The sequence below is a fragment of the Megascapheus bottae genome, chromosome 6 (genome assembly GCF_031878675.1).
Source record: "Megascapheus bottae isolate mThoBot1 chromosome 6, mThoBot2.hap1, whole genome shotgun sequence".
Lineage (NCBI taxonomy): Eukaryota > Metazoa > Chordata > Mammalia > Rodentia > Geomyidae > Megascapheus > Megascapheus bottae.
Genome location: NC_143514.1, coordinates 31,839,878 through 31,854,304, shown reverse-complemented (window position 1 = coordinate 31,854,304; position 14,427 = coordinate 31,839,878). Strand labels below are relative to the sequence as shown.

At 37.4% G+C, this 14,427-nt stretch overlaps 1 protein-coding gene across 1 annotated transcript in view; it reads left to right on the top strand.

The window, feature by feature from the left end:
- Nucleotides 1–14,427, top strand: part of Ak5 (adenylate kinase 5) — a 220,263-nt gene that overhangs the window by 39,784 nt on the left and 166,052 nt on the right. Inside the window, exon 6 of the mRNA XM_090334589.1 lies at nucleotides 10,064–10,255. Coding sequence (XP_090190715.1) covers nucleotides 10,064–10,255 — 192 coding nt within the window. The remainder of the gene's footprint in view (nucleotides 1–10,063; nucleotides 10,256–14,427) is intronic.

Here is a 14,427-nt window from a genome sequence, read left to right as displayed (position 1 = left end):
GTGGTGCTGAGGCTCAAGTGGTAGAGCTCTAGCCTTGAGAAAGTCCAAGGACAGTGCTCAGGCCCTGAGCTCAAGCACAGGACTGGCAAAAAAAAAAAAAAAAGAAAAAGAAAAAAAAGAAGTAGCAAGGAGAGTCACTATCACATGGCAATTTTTTTTAAAAAATTCTGGGTGTCAGGGAACATATTTCATTGTAGGGGGAAAAACAGAACTATAAGTTGACATTTGTTTCCTGTTGTCAACCTGCTATACATTAAATAAAATGTTTCCTCTTCATTAAATTCCTATATCTTGTCTTCCTAATGTACCCAGCTGGTTTTATTGAAATGAAGATTTGCACCATTAAAATCAAGCTGCAGAAATGTACTTTTCTCACACTAACTTTAATGATAGATCTTTGAAACCATTAAACTCTGGCACATAGGACTAATTTGGCTTGTGACAAATTGTGGAGAGATAGAGTAACCCAGATAGCTACATCCCTAAAATAACAACAACAAAAAAAATGTACATTTTGGAAATTACTGCGAAGTAAATTTCAATAGGAAATGCCCAGGCTCTAATAAGAAACTAATTATCTTCCTAAGTGGAATAAAACAACTGCATAACATTTTTGTATTTAATCCTATCAATCCATGCTGGACTTTGTGTCTTTTTACTTTTCAGGAGGCTTGAACTCAGAGCCTCGTGCTTGCTAGGCAAGTGTTTTACCACTTGAGCCATATCCCATGTCCTCTTTGCTTTTGTTTTGTTTTTGATGTTTCATTCTTCCTGGGAAGGGGCAGGGAGGAAGGAATGAGTGGGAAAGAAGGGAGACTTGCCTCAGACCAAAATCACTTAATCACCTATTTACATGCCCTCCCTATTCTCTGGGATTACAGACCTAATATACCAGCACCCAGCTTTGTTTATGCAGTCATGTCTCACTAATTTGCTTAGGCTAAGGTCTAATCATCCAATCTCTGACCTCCTGAGTAGAAAACAAGTTATACAGTAGATTAAAGGCAAGTACTACCATGCCAGGCTCCCATGTTATTTCACATTTAAGTACACTAAAACCTCACTATACTCCTATCTTGGCCACAAACTTCTATATATCTTGTTCCTGGATACCATCTCCATAGATGATGAGAGTAGATTCCTAAATGTATATTTTGTAACAGGCTCCCACAAGACATCTAGGGAGAACTATTAACGCAAAGACAGACAACTCTGTGATATGTTATACCATCTCTTTTACCTTGGCCCAGGGCTTGCCCCAGTGGAACAAATTTAATTTAATTCATGTAACTGTAGCAGATTAATGGAAGGGGAGATGCTATTTTTCCTGGTAGAAAAGAAGGCTTAGGAAAAACACGTTCACCTATTCCTGGTTTTTTTGTTTGTTTGTTTGTTTGTTTGTTGATGTTGTTGTTTTTGCCAGTCCTGGGGATTGAACTCAGAGCCTGGGCACTGTCCTTGAGCTTTCTCTAGGCTAGCACTCTACCACTTGAGTCACCATACCACTTCTGGCTTTTTCTGTGTCTGCTGTACTGAGGAATCAAACCCAGGGCCTTTTGCATGCAAGGCAAGGACTCTACCAACAGGCCATACTCCCAGTCCTACACCTAGTAGTTTAAGAATTGACTCCTTTTACTTCCTTACTTTTGTAATCATGTTGCTTATCATAATTTGTAATTACCTCCATTTAATCAAATAGTCTAAACTGACAAAAATTTCACATAGCAGTTTATTCATGTGGGGATAATATGTTTTAAAATATGTATTACTAGAAAGTGACCAGATCGAACTCATTAATATCTGTACTACCTTCTCAAATACCTACCAATTTCCACGATGAAAAAATATAAAGCCTATCCTCAGCCATTTTCAAGAATATTAATTATAGTGATCAATAGTATAGTATAGTGATATAATAGACAATTTTTCCCTCCTCCTGACTAAACATCAGTATCTTTTGATCACCACCATCTTTTATTCATCTAGCCTGCCCTCCTCCATAATTCTCTTTCCATTCAACTACTAGACTATGAGCCTCATAAAATCAGGAAAATGCCTATTACTTTTTGTATTATAAGGTCTATAATTTGGTGAAGTTTATTAGAATAATAATCTAATAATAATTGTAATCTTAAGGCATGGTCTAAATCAAATACATATAGGGATAATGATGGACAGCAAAACAGTCCTTTCCTGTGAAACTGTTTCCAAACTTTGTATCCAAGTCATATAGAGAATTCCTTTCACCTGGGCTTGAAGTAGTCAGACTAGAACCAAGCCAAATGGCCTTCTCTAACCCCTGATCTCAGACCGTCCTACTGTCTTTTTTTTTTTAATTGTTAATCCAGGCAATGCCATGGAGAGAGGCATTTGAGAATTAAGTCCAGCAGATCTCACGAACTGTATAGAAAGAAGCAAGGTCATATAGCAAGATGAGTGACAGAGGGAAAGATGGCCATGCTTCTTCAGCCTCTTACAAATACCAGTGAAGCAGAGTATTCCTGTACATGATGCTACAGCACAGTGAAGAGTCTTGCTCTTCTCTACTGCAGCCACACTTTTTCTTCTCATTTGAACTAGCTTGATTAAAATATTAAACCATATTGATGATGTTGGGATCCAAACCCAGAGCTTTATATACATGCTAAATCCTCAGGAGTCTGAGATGTGAGGATCTCAGTTCAAAGTCAGCCCAAGCACAAAAGTCCAAGAGACTCATATCTCAAATTTACCACCAGAAAACTGGTGGCTGTGGCTGAAGTGATAAAATGCTAGCTTTGAACTGAAGAGCTCAAGGACAGCTCCTAGGCCCAGAGTTCAAGCCCCACGACCTGAAAAAAGAAAAAAAATGACAGGATAATGGGAAGGAATGACACTGGAGACTTTACCAAGAAATGAATGTTTTTCTGCTTTTTGTCTTTTGGACCTGTGATTTTATTAGCTCAGGCCATAACCACAACAATGTAGGACCCATGTAGAGAATTTAGCATCATATTTTGCCAGGGTTCTAGTTCATCTGTTCGAATGTCTAGAATCTTCTACCTCCAAATATTTAATTTGGAAAAAATTCTAATCATGACATTAATTGCTTCTGTATCTTTGGAAAGAATGGTATAATGGTTTTTCTTGTCACCAAGATTTCCATGTCTAAGAGATGCTCATCCTGAGAGCTGCAAGCCACAAACAAAACTTGAGAGTCAGACCAGAAGTTTGGCCTGGTGATAGAGTGCTTGCTTAGCATGTACAAGAACCTGGGTTCAATTCTTCAAAACCACATACATAGAAAAGCTGGAAGTGGTGCTGTGTGGCTCAAGTGGTAGAGCAACAGTCTTGAGGAAAGCCCTGGGATAGTGCTCAGGCCCCAGGATCAAGCCCCAGGATTGGTAAAGAAGAAGAAATACCGTGAGTGTCCTTCTGAAGCCCATGGACCTACTTTCTCTGTGAATTTATGTTCTTTTGAAAAGCCTCTCTTCCTTCCTCAATTGTCTCTGGTTGATCCTTCCTCTTTCCCATCTCTGCTCCCTTTAGTATGTCATATAAGATCCTCTGTGGCTCTCCAGAATGCCTGAAAACTCTATAATGCATTCACATGGGATCAGCTACTCCATTCTGCCTTGTGGCACTCATCACAGCAGTGATTTGACACAATTTGTGAAGTTCTTTGATTGTGGTTTGTCTCCTCCAATTGGCAGAACTCCATGAGAAGGTTAGCATGCTTGAGATAGGCTCTTGCTTTATCTCCTTTGCTGAGTAGACTATAGCACAAAGTATAATTCTGAGTTACATCCTCAGTTCATTTGCATATCCTATTAATTAAGTGAAATTTATTTTCTTAAGTATAGTATTATTTTGATTTCTGTTTATTTTTTGTCAGTGTTGAGGTGTGTTTTTCTACAAGTCTGTCCATTTCCTATAACTAAATGCTTAGTTATATTCTCTTTTTGTTAATTTCTGCTGTTTGCTTTTTCATCTTTCTAGTTTTGCATTTTTTACTAGATTTAGGATGTCAATTTTCTATTCATTTTGAGATAGGCATTTAGATCACTATCTCACTTTTCCTTTTTACCCTAACAAATGCATATAAAGCAATAGACACTTGTATGGGTGTGTTTGGCTATATGCACCAAGTTTGAGAAAGTCAAAATTTTACTATCACTCATTTTTTTTGTTTCTGTCATGCTTTTATTTGACCCAAGTATTATATTATAAACTCCCAAATATGAAGTTTTTTACATTTATATTTTAAAAACTTCTTTATATTTATTTATTTACTTTTGTGTGATATCAAGGATTAAACCCAGGGTTTGTGCCAATTTGCTAAATTCTTACTGGTTTTGTTTTGGTATTTGTGTTGCCAGCTATTTGGAATATGTATTAAGTCCTATCTAGTGATTGTAAGTTTGTGTCTCCTTTTAGTTTTGTCTCAAGTTAGCTTCTAATATTTTGAATCTTTTAGAATTAGGTCATGAAAAATAAGAGTTATTTCTTTCTAAGTAATAAAATCTATTACAACAAAGTAAGCATTCTTTAGCTGTAATATTTCTTCCCTAAAGTCCACTTCTCTGATAATTTGATTTGTATAGTTTTAGCAGCTTTCTACTGGGATTGGGAAGGGGTGTTTTCATGGGATGTTTTTCCCATGCCTTTATTTTTGAACTTTTCTGCATCCCTTTATTTAAAGTGTATTACCATATCCAAGTCTCCTATACCCCATTCCATAGGCTCAATCTACCTCTTTCTTGGCCATTTCTACTGTGAGGAGCATTTTGCCAGTGTAATGTGCAGCACTCGCTGTGGGTGACTTTCTGCCCTGACACATGCCCAGTCGACACCACATGGAGTATGAGAGAGGAAGCAGCTCTTGACCACAATATGGGTCCTGATAGATCATTTCCTCACATAAGTTTCTCAGCAGCATGGACAGCCAGGCCTCTGCAGTTGGGACCTCTGCACTGTTCTCTCCTCCCTCATTTGCATCCTCCCTACTCCCTCATCAGCTACTAGCAACTTCCTCTGTCCCAGCTTCTGCTTTCTTTTTTTCCCTCTTTATTTATTTAGGAAATTTAAGGGGTCACGCTGTGCTTGAACCAAGGTCCTGGTGCAGGCTAATTATGTGCTCTACCACTGAGCCACACTCCAGCTGTCACTCTGGGTTTACAAAGAGAATTCAGGCTAACAGGGATCTAAAGACAGAAAGTAGTTGGATTTAAAAAAAAAAATCTTTTAAAAATTGGAATCCTTTGTCCAAATGTAATGCTTTTTCCAAATGTTATTTTACAATGCATGTTCTGTTTGTCCCATTTTATGATTTTTCCTTTCATCTTTTAAATCAACATTTATTTTTGAATTTTAACCACCTGTTAAGTTTGTTTTTAACACTTTTTAATGATTATTCTAGATCAGTGATCAGCAAAATCGTGTCCCTTTTTAAAAAAATAGTCAAATCCAATTATCAGGCTTTTTTCCCCTTTTATAATGATCTAGTCTAGCCTTAGTGATCATCATGTATATTAAAGAAATGTTTACATAGGAAAGATATGGAACCAACCCAGATGACCCTCAGTTGATGAGTGGACCAACAAGATGTGGTATTTATACACAATGAAATTCTGTGCTGCTGTCAGAAAGAACAACATTGCCTCATTTGTCAGGAAATGGAAAGACTTAGAAAAAAAATCATATTAAGTGAAGTAAACCAGACTCATTTGTCATAATCAGTAGAAACCTTGGGCTCTCCTAGCAGAGATTTACAATAGGACAAAATTAGATACATAAGGCCATATAGTATGATGCTAAGTGAAAGGACTTCCAGGATATAGAAACAAAGCCATATAAAGAATGATTATTGTCCTTAATGAACTATGTTATCTCTCATCTCTTTTGCTGTCCCTTGGTTATCTCATATTGTTTAGAGTATTTCACCTGGTTATGTGATATATTGGATATATGCATACTTGATTATTTGAAATTGGATAGTGAAGAGGGGAAAACAAGATGAGGAGTGTGGGTGGGGGGAGGGAAATGGGGACTAAGACATGAGAAAGGGTATCAATGTATGTGAAGTAATACATCCTTTATCTGGCGAATATAATATAACCCTTCTATTAATTACAATAAAAAATATATGGAAAAAAAGAAATGTTTAATGGTGAAAGGAAGCAAGTTAGATTACATTTTCCCCATAGGCAGAAAAGGAAACCAATTTTAGCCCCATTTTAGAAGCAACTCTCCACTTAGAGTCATCCAGCAATGAAAGTTCTGTTTCATGACTACCGTATGCTCGTTGCAAGAAATACTAAGGCAGGACACATTTTAATGTAGTTTATTATCAGAGTGTGGAGATGATTACCAGTTAGGCTTGGTTTGGTAAGGTAGCCTTCAGTATTTTTTTATTCTATAATTTTCTTAATTCCAGTTTTGCCTTTTCTTTAGTACCTGGCTTTCTGGTTTCTGATCTGAATTATGGAAGCTAAGCTGACTTTACACATCTTCATAAAGAGCAGAACAGTGACAATCCCTGACAATAGGGAGTGTTAAAATGAGCCCACTTTGTAGTCTGACACAGTGAATGTCTTTTCTTATACAAAGGCAGTCTCTGGTTCTTTTTAACAGAACAGTGATTCAGTGGGGGCTTAAAAATGGATGAAGATTAAATTTACTATGCAGAAACAGAAATAAAAGAACATTGACTTATTTGATTTGAGAGGAGAAATACTACCAGCAATTAAGAAATTTGCTGCAATGTAGACAAAAATCTTATCTCTTTTTTATTCTGGTGTATTTTTTTTTTTGCCAGTCCTGGGCTTGAGCTCAGAGCCTGAGCACTGTCTTGGGACTTTCTCAAGGCTAGCACTTTACCACTTGAGCCACAGCATCACTTCTGGTATTTTTTCTATGTATGTGGTACCATACACATGAAGACCCCAGTTCTTCATGCATGCTAGGCAAGCACTGTACCACTAGGCCAAACTCCCAGACCATTCCATTGTATTTTTAAGATTCATTTGCTCATTTATTCAATCAGCTCACATTTAAGGGGACATGGTCTAAGAAAAGGAGTGCCAAGGATCTTATAATGCTTTCCCTTCATGTTACAAATGGGGTTAATTGAATAAGGTGTGTATGAGTGTGTGTGAGTGTGTGTGTGTGTGTGTGTGTGTGCACACGCATGTATGTGGTGTTTCTGTGATGTGTTTGTGCTGGGGTTTGGACTCAGGGCATTCCTGTCATTTAGCTTTTTCACTCAAGGATAGTGCTTTATCATTTGAGCCATACTTCCACTTCTAGCTTTTTGATGGCTAATTGGAGATAAAGAGTCTCATAGACTTTTGTGCCCAGGGTGATTTTGAATCATGATCCTCAGATCTCATTCTCCTGAGTAGCTGGGATTACAGGACTGAACCATCTGTAGCCAGCTCATTGGACACTTCCAAGAGGATTCACATCTTTTGAAATAGAACGCTATCTGCCTTTTATGAACTGAAGTTTCATGAGAGAAACATAAACAATTTAAGTATCTTTTCATTTGAAATGGAGCACTGATAGAGCATATATGACCATGAAGGAATAGATATATAGTGTGTAGGAGTTGCTATGAATCCAGGGTCTTGTTTGCAGCTGGGATCACACTGTAATCAGTTCAATGTCACTAACTGCTGAGATTGTCTTGGCAATTTTAGGTTTTAATTTCCGTATTCACAGTTACAAGTTTATTTTTTCTTTTAACTTATACCAAGGGAAGACAGCAAGATAATCGTAGTCGTAAAATTGAGTAATTTTGCAGATTCACCTCAAGGTCATCTCTGTCAGAGCTGAAGTTGCATTCACTGAGCAAAAATCTTATATAAACCACTCAACTTTTTTTTTCTTTTTGAAAAAGTAAAACTTTTAGAAAGGCTTGCCTTAAATCTGGTGCCAGCTCCTCAGGAGGTAGATGTAAGAGATAACATTTTGAGGTCATTCCAAAGCAAAAAAAAATTAGCAAGACCTTATAGATCTCAAAGAGCAAGTTAAGCATAGTGTTTTCCCCTGGGATCTGAGCTACATGGAGGTGGAGGTGGGAAAACTGTGGACTGAGACCTGCTGTGGGAAAACTCCATATGAAAACTAATTGAAACAAACGTGTTTTAGAGCACGGTTTAAGGGTCACATCCCTTACCTAGGAAGCCTAAAGCCCTATGGTCAAACTTCAGTACATCAAAAATTGCCAAACGAAAATGGAAACCCTAAAGGTTACTCATTTAAAAACAATACAATTTTATTCAAGTATAAAAAATAAATTACAGGTGGGCATCACCTAAAATCCTAGGAGTCTGAAATCCGAGGATCACCATTCCAAACCCAGATTAGGCAGGAAAGCCAGTGAGACTCTTATCTCCAATTAAGTGCCAGAAAACTGGAAGTGGTGGCACTGTGGTTCAAAGGGTAGAGCACTAAACTTGAGCCAAAAGAGTTCAGTGCCTAGGACCTAAGTTCGAGCCCCACAATGGATCACTCAGGTGATAGACTGCTTACCTAGTTTGTGGGCATGCCTGAAGTTCAATTAGGTGGAAAGGTGCTGAGATTAATTTGGGGCCTGGATGAGTCAAAAGTAACTTCAAAGGCTTACAAATGGAATTGTCACATAGACATTTGAAAATGCCAGTTTGAAGGGCTTCAGAAAGTCAGTGCTGAAGATGTAGATTGGATATTCATCAACAGAATAGTAGGTGAAGACAAAGCACTGGAGGGTCACTGTGAGAATGAAACCTGGAAAGGGAAAATGTATGAGTTATGGTCCTTAGAAAATCTCCACTTGGGGATTTGAGGAATCAAATATATGAGCAAAGCGTGGCGGGAAATGTCAAAATATAAACAAGAAGATGAAGGAGAACAAAGCTGCCCAGAATCACGAGAGCTAAACATGGCTTAAATTGCTTGAGTTTACCTTGGCCTTTTTGTTTTATTTTCATCCTGCTAGTATCTCAGGGAGATAGATCAGATATGTCTATTAACATATGAAGACATTTTTCGGCCATTTGCTATCCCTTAGGTGGTTCGCCATAGGGCAACAACTATAATCTACATGTCCCAGCCTCCAAAAGCCATTTTCTCTCACTAGTGGTCTCCAGAGTAGGCAAGACAATCTAGTGTAGTACAATCTAATCAAAAACAATGATTATTATTATATCATCTTATCTTAGTGTATTTTTATAATGTATATCCTACATTAGCATAGGAATGTGAATATATTATAAATAAATGTATCATTTATTAATTAAGAGGTATATGTCTATTGAGGAGGAGGCCACTCAAAATATTAACATGAGCATGCAATAAAAAAATGGAAATTATTTCTTTGAACAACTATGCAAAACTACTTTTTTGCCTTGTCTTGTCCCTCAGTCAGCAATAAGCTACATTCAGTTCATGTGGTCATGTAACCTTTTGTTCCAACACTGGTTTTAACTTAAACGAGTTAAAAACTGTATTTCGTAGGCTTTTTTCATGTCAATTCTTGGTGTCTTCCAAAAAGCATAGGGAAAAGTACTGAAATAATACAGCAAATAGACCTTGATTCCAATATTAACTTTTACCTTCCTCACCATAGGAGCAAGTATTTTATTTCTCAGAGCCATTTTTTTTACCTCTATAAAATCAAGACATTATTTGCCCTGTACATTGTTGTACAGCGGTGTAAGGAAAAACTGTAGCACTGGAAGTGGGATGCAATAGGTAATATGAAAAGTGCACCAGAGAATAAAATAGCAGCATATTTGTATATTTGCTGCAGATACCAGACGGTATCTCCTAATAGTCACTCTCCTCTAAAATCAGGTTGCAGTTACCTGCGTCAAAGTTTGATATTATTGTTCTTAATTCAACCAGCAAATGTATGTGAGCATAAACCAACAACAACAACAACAAAATGTGTTTTCAGAAGCATGGAGAACACTCCTCCTGCAACATACCTTTTACCTGATCCCTGGCCTACCTAGTATAGAGAAGAAGGCTAATGCCACTGCCCACAACTTCATCACCGGGAATGACGAATGGCTTTCCATTTGTCTGGTATTCTCCACAGATCTGTACTCCTGACTTGGTGGTCTTTCTGGCTTGCGCTAACCAGAGACTCAAAGAAAGATTACTGAAACGTGCAGAACAACAAGGGAGGCCTGACGACAATCTGAAAGCTACCCAAAGGAGATTAATGAACTTCAAGCAAAACGCTGCTCCATTGGTCAAGTACTTCCAGGAAAAGGGGCTCATCATGACAGTAAGTTAGTTTTACTCTCATAAGCCCAGTACAAGAATGATCATGTTGGTACTTTCTCATTTGTCATGTTTATATTTTATCAGCCACTAAACTTTAGAAAGTGCCTCTGGGAAGGGCAGCAGAATCAGTTTGTTTGTTTTTTTTAATCAATCATTTTGACTTCTCTTGCCTTTATTTAGCCATTATGATTCTTTTTACATATTTCATTTTAGTTTAGTTGATTTTTATGAAAAGTGAACGATATCTAACCTTGTCTAGAAATCTCAAGTAAAAAACAAAAGTGTATGCTGAAGTAACTATTTGGATTATTTTAGGTACTACTTGCCCAGGTTCACAATGCTTGTCCCTTTGAAAACCTTTCAAAATTGATAGACTTCTAAGTTAACAGTTGGCCCATTGCTATTGTGGTGTTAAATTGTGTAGGTCTTCTGTATCATAATGTACTATAGAAGTATATAAGCTTCTGATTATTTCATGTCTTGACATGAAGGAATGACAGTATATTGAACAGGAAGGAGTTAATCCCTCTGCCTATTTGAAAGAGTAAACACGGTAACATTTTTCAAACTATTCCTTAGATAAAAATGCCTTTAGACCTAAAAGAGATCATCATGGCATTTGAATAATAAACTTGACAGTGTTGACGTATTCATTACAGTTTTCTCATTGAGTCAAAGTTACCATGTCAGAGAGGTGTAAATCTGATTGGAAAATGGTTCACAATGTTAGAGTTCATTTTTTCTTTTGGCTTAAAACAGACAGTGAGTATATAGGAAAGGTTCAGGAAAATGAGAGTAAATGTTTCTGTGGCTATTTGGGGGAATGATTGTGTGTTTCTCTCATCAATTACCATTGCTGATTGTTGCATTGTGTCTTAAAAAAGGAAATTCACCCTGCAGGCCAGACCTCAACTGGAAGGTGCAAAACCAGAGTTTTAATTGATGTGTGCAAGGCTGAATGGTATCACCAATGTCTCTCATTACTCCCTGCTTGTCAGGTTCATCATCACTAGCAAAGCAGATTTCCCCAATGAATGCAGAGTGAGGATTGTTGATTTACTAATATTTTGCATGGAGGTGAAATGCCATTGCCTCTAATTGAAATAGTCAATAACAATGTGAATGACAGCCTGAAACCTCGCTGCTCACACCAAATGAGCTTTAAGATAAATACCTCTAATTACAGGGAGAAAACTTGCCTTGGAAAGTCACCTTTTAGAAGGCGGTGAACACAAACAATGCTCTGGAGAATATAATTGGGGGAACAAATAGTCTGCCAGTGAGGCAAGTGCTACATCCTGGAATGCATTTTTGCTTTCAGAGGCTGGCACAGACTTCAGTTTTGAAATTGGAATCTATTTGGTAAAGTTTCATGTTTAAAATGAGCCAAATAATAAAAATGGTCTTTACTCATCTCAAGCATATTAAGATTTTAATAAAAATCTGTTGGTTGGTAGAAAAAAATCCCAAGTACATCTTTTTCCCTGTTCCTTTTCTTTACCATCTAATTCATTAATTTACTGATGAAGTAAATATTCATTGAAAACCAAGATACCCTGCTAGGGATTCAAAGCTAAACATACAAAGAGAGAAGATCTTTATTTGCTCATGGATGTATTCTGAGTACCTAGAACAGGGCTTATCCAATCTATAGTAAGCTCTAGGTAAAGGAGGAGTTTGCGCTCTGTAGGACAAGGCAATAAACAATGAGTTGTCAAGTGTGATGTCTGTAATTAGTTTTTAAATCTATTGAATATGAAGGGAGCTCTTACATATGTCATCCACCAAGCTAGTGACCTGAATTCCCTGTAGTGACAGAAGAGAATCCTTCCCCATCCACAAATTGGATAAAGTATTTAGCTTTAAGCAAGCTTTCTAAGTACCATCATAAAAATGATGACTCTCTTCAGAGTGGTTGAGACACTTGATTGAGGTGTTTCTTTTCCCCAGAGCTTTTCAGTCTAACATCTTCTTGAAATCTCAACTTTGCTGGCATTTAGAAATTTCATGATGCCTTAAAGCTGTGGATCCATAGCTGTAGATTGCAGAGCATGTTAGCTGTTCTGTACTGCTTAGTGGATGCCATGAGAGGATATAGATAACATGATAGTATTGAAGATGTTCCCAGCAGTCTCCCTGCCTGGTTCAGATGCCTCCACCAACCTACAGAGTACCTATCTTCTCTGTTATTCACAGTCCTTTCCTGTAAAATGGGTGCAGTCACCAATCATAGCACCCAGTTGTGGGAATGAAATGATGTCAAGCGTTTAATATGGTGTTTAGAGCTTTGTGTGTGTTAGGGTAACTTACTGAATCCATATAATTTTGTTTGTCTTTCTGCTTCTCTATCCCTTCCCCTTTAATATTCATCTTCTTAGTAAGTTATGTAGCTGACCTATTCATTAGGGGGGTTGCAAAAGGGTTTTTAATTCATAACCAAGTTTACCAACTGGATCTCTTCAGCCAGAAAAAAAGAAGGTAGATTAAAAAAAATACTAAGGCTAGAATTTTACCACTTGAGCCACATCACCACTTCCAGGTTTTTTTCTATGTTTGGGGTATCAAAGAATCAAACCCACAACTTCATGCATGCTAGGCAAGCACTCTACCACTAGGCCAAACTCCTGGCCCCTAAATCAACAATTTTTAGAATGTGTGCCTAGTATTTCTATTATGTATGTAGTATTTCTCCAATAAACATAACATTTAGTGTGTGTTTCAGAATAAAGACACAAGGTGTTAAAAAAATACTAAGTTTAGGACTATTTCTTGCATGTTCACACCAGTTATCCTGGAGAAATGGGCAAGTCACTGTAACCAGGTCCCAGTACTTATCGGCATGAAAGCTGGTCATGAAAGAGCATAGAAATGATGCAATAAATTTCTGTTTGCTTGACTTGAATATGAGCAAATTATAAGGAATCTATTTTGTAGGCAGCAAACATCAAATCCTATGGTGTACCAAGAGGGCAAGACTCCACCTGTCTTTAGGAAACACACCTTTGTTCAGTTCAGGATGGTACTATCCCTGTGGGCTCATCACGGCCACAAGATAGGTGGCTCAAAAATAGTAGAACTAAATTGAAAAGTGAATCTGATTACTTTCCTAAGTTGTCATTACTGTGGATTCTAAAAACTGAAATACTATAATGCTAGTCTCATTATCTAGTCCTTTATATGGAAGAAAATAAAAAGCATTTGATAGATCATCCTGTTATCAAGCCACAATCCACCTATGGCAAAGTGACATCTACAGGCCTGGAGAGCAACTTAGGCCAATTCCTCAACAACAGAACAGAGAAAGCAAGCAGTTACTATCTTTATGCATATTCTGCATTCTGTCTTGGAAAGAAACACACATCCTGACTTGCAACCTTGCCATCCCCAAAGCTCACTCCACTCCCTATCAGTGGTTTTCACACCTAGCAGGCAGAATGCAAGGCAAATGACTCAGGGAATACATCTCCGTTCAAAGCTGGAAATTGAAGTTTGAAATTGAAGCAACCCCACAGTCAGTTCTTAATGATAAATCCTCTCAAACCGGCAGTGTAGTGTTCTCATGGTGAGGTTCTGTAAAGTATTTGCAGGCCAAATAAGAAAGAACTTTAAGAATGTGCATTTGTCCTGTTTTGAATTGTAATCCTACAGACACTTGTGGAATTGAGTACAAAAAAACCCACATTAGTGTAAAGCAATGCCTTCATATGACACTCTGAAACAAATGATGTGGGCATTAAGGTAACACTCACACTAACATTTGCAAGATGCACAGTAAGGAATTTTAATGTTAAGGACTGTATTGGTAGATGTGCTTAAGAGTATTGCTTTTTTAAAAATATGTACATTACTTTTATGAGGAGCTTTTTACTAAGACATTTGCATACTTGTATATAGTATAGTCAGATCAACTTCATCCCTTCTCTTATCTCCCACTCTCTCTTATCCTACTTAACTTCTTAAATGTCAATGGATTTCATTGGTCTCTCTCTATATGTATGCAAATATAACTGTCAACCATATTCATGCTCTTCATTAGCACATCCTACTACTGCTGGTGTTGCCCTCCCCATCTATTTTTAGTGTATGTTGATTACAGTAGTTTCACTGTAGTATATCATACATGTAATAGATTGTTTTACTCAGAATAACTCTCCATATTGCTTTTCCCTGTCT